This window comes from Mirounga leonina, unplaced genomic scaffold, assembly GCF_011800145.1.
Source record: "Mirounga leonina isolate KUSES-001 unplaced genomic scaffold, KU_Mleo_1.0 Mir_125, whole genome shotgun sequence".
Classification (NCBI taxonomy): domain Eukaryota; kingdom Metazoa; phylum Chordata; class Mammalia; order Carnivora; family Phocidae; genus Mirounga; species Mirounga leonina.
This window is the reverse complement of record NW_023270305.1, coordinates 57,635,898-57,641,897: the sequence shown is the minus strand read 5'-3', so window position 1 is coordinate 57,641,897 and position 6,000 is coordinate 57,635,898. Positions and strand designations below refer to the sequence as shown.

Below are 6,000 nucleotides of genomic sequence, written 5' to 3'. Positions count from 1 at the left end.
CTAAAGCCAGCCCTGCATGATCTAATGCAAGAAAACAAGATAACAGGATATAACCCATGCAACTGTTCCTTAGATGAAAAAGGTAGATCCTCCTCAGTGGCTTTAACACATCGATCCACTTGGGAACTTGACGGGAAAGTACAAACTCAACAAAGGACTGAAGACATTTAGTGGTAATTATTCCTGTAGGCAGTTTGAAAATACATGATAATGGCAGCTCCCCACAGCCATAATGGAATTTCTACTAAATAGAAACAAGATCAATTTAGGAAAATCCTCAAAATGTATCTTAATAACCTCTTTTTTAAAACTGTAATACTGCTTTTTTACTATCCTATGGCAATACAACTGAGGAAGGATACTGACAAACTAATTAGCATGAGAGAAAGGGGCATTAAAATTACTTAAAGAGCATTTATCTTTCCGTCCTTTTACATGCAAATTGCATCTGTGCTACTTTCCAAGTTCCACTGCATTAGAAATTGAAATGGCCTCCATTTTAGACCAGCACTACATATAATAGCTCTAATTTTTAGATTAAAGAACCCTGCCTTCTATTACTAGGGCATCAATAAATTGGGCATTCTGCAGCAGCTTTTCCTAAGAAAACATGGTGGCTCTTTACTTCCTTTATCCACTCAAAAAGCTTCATTTAAAATTAATGGAAACAATTGGGTGCCTGGATGTTTTAGTTGGTTAAGCATCCAACTCTTGATTTAGGCTCAGGTCATGTTCTCAGGATTGTGAGATCTAGCCCTGCATGGGGCTGACTCTGCGCTCAGTGGGGAGTCTGCTTGAGATTCTCTCTCTCCCTCTCCTTCTGCCTCACTCGCTCTCAAATAAATAAATAAATCTTTAACAAATTTTTTTAATAAAAAAATTTTTTAATAATAAAATTAATGGAAACAAGAAATTCAATTTGGCCTCCTGAGTTTAGGAAAGATTTCAAATTGGAGGCCTAGAGGTCAAGTTTAATCTGTAGATGTGTTTTGTTCAGCGTACATAGTACTCTGACAATCAGGACTGCTCACATCAAATCAACATTTCTAGCTTCTGATAGGGTAATTCTGAGTCCATAATCCTGCATGACAAAAAGTGACTGGAACTAACTATAGTTGTCTCTTTTGAAAAGTCCCCAGATGCCCCTATCCCTGATTCTCAAACACCTCACTAATTTTTTTTTTAAGATTTTATTTATTTATTTGAGAGAGAGAGCATGAGCAGAGGGAGCAGCAGAGAGAGAGGAACAAGCAGGCTCCCCACTGAGCAGGGAGCCCAATGCAGGATTTGATCCCAGGACTCTGAAATCATGACCTGAGCAAAAGGCAAACGCCTAAACAACTGAGCCACCCAGCTGCCCCTAAACACCTCACTAATTTACAGTAGTACCAGCTTCTATAGATAACTTGAGTGACCTTCAGTTTGGAGTTTAAGAAAAGAACATCAAGGAGAGATTGACACAGATTCCAAGACATGTAGGCTACCTGTAGATAACTGACAATAAAAAAGAAACAAAAGGAGATTGCTACATAAATAATAGTACCTTTATTCGGTATCTTTCAAGAATACAACAAATTATAACCACTAGCAAATTGACAACTTTATATGTTCAGTAGTGCTACGCTGGTCCAACTTTGTTAAAATGCTGTTTTTTTTCCACCTGAAACTAAGATTACACTGTATGTTAACTAACTGGAATTTAAATAAAAACTTGAAGAAAAAAAAGTTTGTTTTTTTTCGGAGAAGGAATGGAAGAAAATTCCATGAAATGGAGAAAGTTAAAAAAAAATAACCAATGAGGCCTGACTTTGATTTTTAACTTAACTTATGCTTTAGCAGTCTAACAGAATTGAAGGCAACTAAAAAGTAACATTTTCATGTGTTAAGTTTAAAAAAGTGATTGAATATAATGGTTATTTCTTAACTAACCCAGGATTTAGAAAAAGTCCTAAATGTTAAGAAAACTTTTCATTAGATTAAATTTTTGTTTCAGAAAACCTCTAAACCTTTCCAAATAGATGAAATTAATGGAAATTCATTTTGATAAATGATAAACGTGTAAGTCCAAGTAAATCTTTCTGACGTCAGTCTGGAAGAAACATTTTTCCTCTCTTTCACTGGCATGGTAGAAAGAACACCTAATCAGAAATTTAGTTTATCATGACCTCTGCTATGTGATCTCAGCCATGGGAATGAATAGGTAGAGCATGGAGGATTTTTAGGACAGTGAAACTACTCTGATACCGTAATAGTGGATACTTGTCATTATAAATTTGTCCAAACCCATAGAATGTACAAGACCAGGATTTATAAGATAAGCCAAGCAACCCTAATATAAGCATGGACAGATAGCTCAATAAAGGTATGTCAACATATCAAATACTCCAAAGAAGGATAATTACATAAATACAAATGGATAGATATGTGGGATTTAGTAAGTATAAGCCAAGTAGAGGAATATGTATTTCTGGGACTTACATAGAAATAAGTTATCTTCTACGAAATTCCTCCATTATGTTATATACTTATATTACACACATATATCACTAATCCTCATGACAAACCTTTAGAGGAAGTATTACTGCCCACATTTTGCAAAGAGGAAGAGGTAAGACCAGAATTTGAATACAAGGCTGTCTGATTCCAAGTTCATATTCTGTCTGCTATAAAGTAAAAAATAGACACTCAACTTAAATTTAGTAGGGGAAAAGGTGACTTTTTACTCTGACTCCATCTAATAGCAGCTCATTGTTACCATGTTCCGTGATCAAGGCTGACATTCAGCTGGTATGGCATAAGGGCTGAAAGTTATGATTATCTGTTCTATTTGACGGGGGGTGCCCGTGACATATTGATCACTAAATATTTTGAATATCCTACCTGACCATGACACAGAACTCTGAGTATTCCATCACATACTTATTCAGACATTTGAAATCATCCAAAACCACTTCTCATGACATATTTTCCATACCTACAGGCATCTCAGGTCTACTTCATGCAAAACTTGGCTGGTCTTCTCTCTAGGTAAGAACATGCTAAGATTCCTAACTTTCAGAGTAGAAGCCTAGCATTTGCCATTTACATATACCAAAGCAAGGGACACATCTTTAAATCAGTAGTATGAAATTACTAACTGTAGGATTTCACCAGTGAGTCCAACCTTGAAATTACATCCTGCCTTTCTTGTTAAAAATCAGTCTCAAAGCATTCGTTATCTGGGAAATTAGTCTGATAGGATACTGTTTACAACCTTCCTCAGTTCTTGCTATAAAACTAGATCCCCAGAAAGGAATATATCTAGACATTAGCTTATGCCCTTAGATAGAAGTGCCTAAACTGAGTTTTATACAAAGTTATATTCTTGGATTTTATCAAGATTCAATATCAGAAATGACCATATGGAAAAAAGAAAGCAACAGTATAAATGTTTCAAGGACAAATCATCATAACAAAAACAGCATGATTTATTTCTGAGAGCTTCATACTTTAGATTTATTTATAAGTTAGTTATGCCAAAACCAGCTTGCCCAACCAATACACATAAAATGTTATATAAGCTCCCTCAACTGGTTAAGACCTAGAACTACCAAAAAACATGTTCCATTAAGTTGACTGTATCATCCTTTTCAGAAATTTCTGTTACTCCAGCCTGAGATCGAAGAATGGACATGATGTCGTGAGATAATTTGTCAAAGCCATTCTGTAAACATATATTTGCCATTTCTTGCCAGTTTTCTAATGAGGAAAATGGATCATTTATCATAAGATGTTCAACTATACCTGAGGAAAAAAATTATAATATTATAGTATGGCACTTATTCTTATTTGAAAACTCATACTTAGCAATTCTTCCAAAATAGAAAGGGATATCATTTCAACTACTAAAGTTACTATTAAACTTGATCCATATAAGTTTAATCTGGAGTGTTTCAGCCAGTTCATGGTAAGTAATCAAGTGTTAGTTTCTTCATCTCTTTCATTAACCTTTTCATGTCTCACTTCAACCCTCTACTATCTCTCACATTCCCACACTTCTACTCATCTCCCATCTCCTTCTTGGTTGAAGGCTACACGGAAGGGGTCTCAAAAAATGAAGAATGAGGGCTCAGCCTTATTCAGAGTCTCTAAGGTACCACTAGACACTATCACATAACTGGGGGCCTACAGGTCTAGTTTTCATGATCCTTCAAATTCTTTTATAAATTCCCTAGTAGTGCTGATCCAAGGGCTTGAAAACCTCTTTGGCAAACCCTTCCTATCTCTGGATAGACAGAGACCTCTTAATGATGGGACTTCTATAATAAATATTTTTCTAAAGGAAATAAAAGAATGATTTTATTAAAGAAAACTCATGATATTACTTACTTTTGAAAATCAATTATGGTGACCCTCTTTGGAATATATTTATTTAGGGAACTCATTTCTTATCTATTATCTGCATTACTGATGATACTTAATGAAAGAGGATCTCTTTTTAAAATATTGTCAGCACTGTTATTTTATTTCTACCATGATTATTTTTCTGTCAAATAAAATATTTTATTTGATATCTGTAATGATAATTTCAAAATTATCTTCCCAAATATGTTTTCATGTAATTTGCTATTCATTCTTTAACCCCATATAACAATTTAAAATCAAGCTATCTGCTCAAGTTCCTATATTAAATTAGAGAAAGGAAAGAAAAAAGTGAGATGTAATTAGTTATTCTTGATCCCACTCCAGAGTTACATTCAGAATAAACATCATATGGAAGTGACATTTACCTATGTATTTGGTTTAAGAATAAAAATATAGAGAGATTATGTCTAAATAACATTTTAAATATATATAAAATTACTAAATATACACATTTGTTAAAATACGTACAGTTTTTATAGTGTTCACCAGTATAATTATTAAGATGTTCCCCTAAAGCTACATAAAGATTCTCTCTTTTTTGTAATTCCCTCAAGAAATACATACTATTGTCGACAGACTATTATTGACATGGTAATCTTTACATTTATAAACTCCCAAAGTCAATTCCTGCCAAGAAGGAACTCTTAGGAAAAATTAGTTAACTCAGACATAATAATCTTGAACCTTTCCCTAAATAACCCACTACTTTCTCTTCTATAACATTTTACTATACTTACCTTTCCCACCTTTACTTATTTCTTGAAGTAGCTTAATGCCAACTTTTTTCATATCTACAGAAAACAGATGAAGTATAGCAAGGCCAAAAGATAAAGATGGTGGTTTCCCGTTCCATTCTCTAGTGAGACACTGAATTAATTCAGTGTGAGGACATAACTTTATTAACTGCATCAGGTCATCTGAAAGCAAAAAATAAAAAAACTATGTCTCAACATCCTAATATGATACATCAACTACAAACTGGGACCAGCTAATGTCTACACCTGCCAATCAACACTTCTTCTTCCAATCCTTCCAAAGTCCTCAATGAACTCAACAGTACTCTCTCCGATCAGGGAAAAAAATAAAAAAATAAAAATCAATGCTCAGCATAGCAAAAAAATGAAAGAAAACTACTTATAACACACACTACCTGAAAAACAAATTATCAAAGAACTGTGGTAGAATAGAAAGGACTAGACTGGCAATTAGGAAACCTGAGCTCTAATCACAGTTCCATCAATCACTTATTCTTTTGGATCTCAGTTTATGCACCTTAAAAGTGCTAGAATTGGTAGCTCCAATTTCTAAATTTCCATCTAATACTACATTATGTTTGTCTACATCTTGTTGCTCATATTTGGACCAGTTCCTAGTAAGTATAATTTCTTTCTTTCTGTGTCTTGCAGAGAAAAAGGGTCTCAGTAATTTTTTCCCTAAAAATATCAAGTATTTAGAAACTCAAAAATGAAGACTTTAAGAAGCTATCAGCCAGTTCAAGTAGCTAGAGGTGGAGCCATATGAAGTTGCCTGTATTTGACCATTTTTGACTCCAAAAAAAGCAAATTCATATGGTTTAATACACTAGCTAACTATTGA

At 34.0% G+C, this 6,000-nt stretch overlaps 1 protein-coding gene across 1 annotated transcript in view; it reads right to left on the bottom strand.

Moving 5' to 3' along the window:
* Positions 1-2,543: 2,543 nt before the first annotated feature.
* CLHC1 (clathrin heavy chain linker domain containing 1) overlaps positions 2,544-6,000 on the bottom strand; it is a 38,863-nt gene continuing 35,406 nt past the window's right edge. The window contains exons 11-12 of the mRNA XM_035001541.1: positions 5,142-5,321; positions 2,544-3,783 (exon numbers count right to left, since the gene is read on the bottom strand). Of these exons, the coding sequence (XP_034857432.1) occupies positions 3,587-3,783; positions 5,142-5,321 (377 nt within the window). The 3' untranslated portion in view covers positions 2,544-3,586. The remainder of the gene's footprint in view (positions 3,784-5,141; positions 5,322-6,000) is intronic.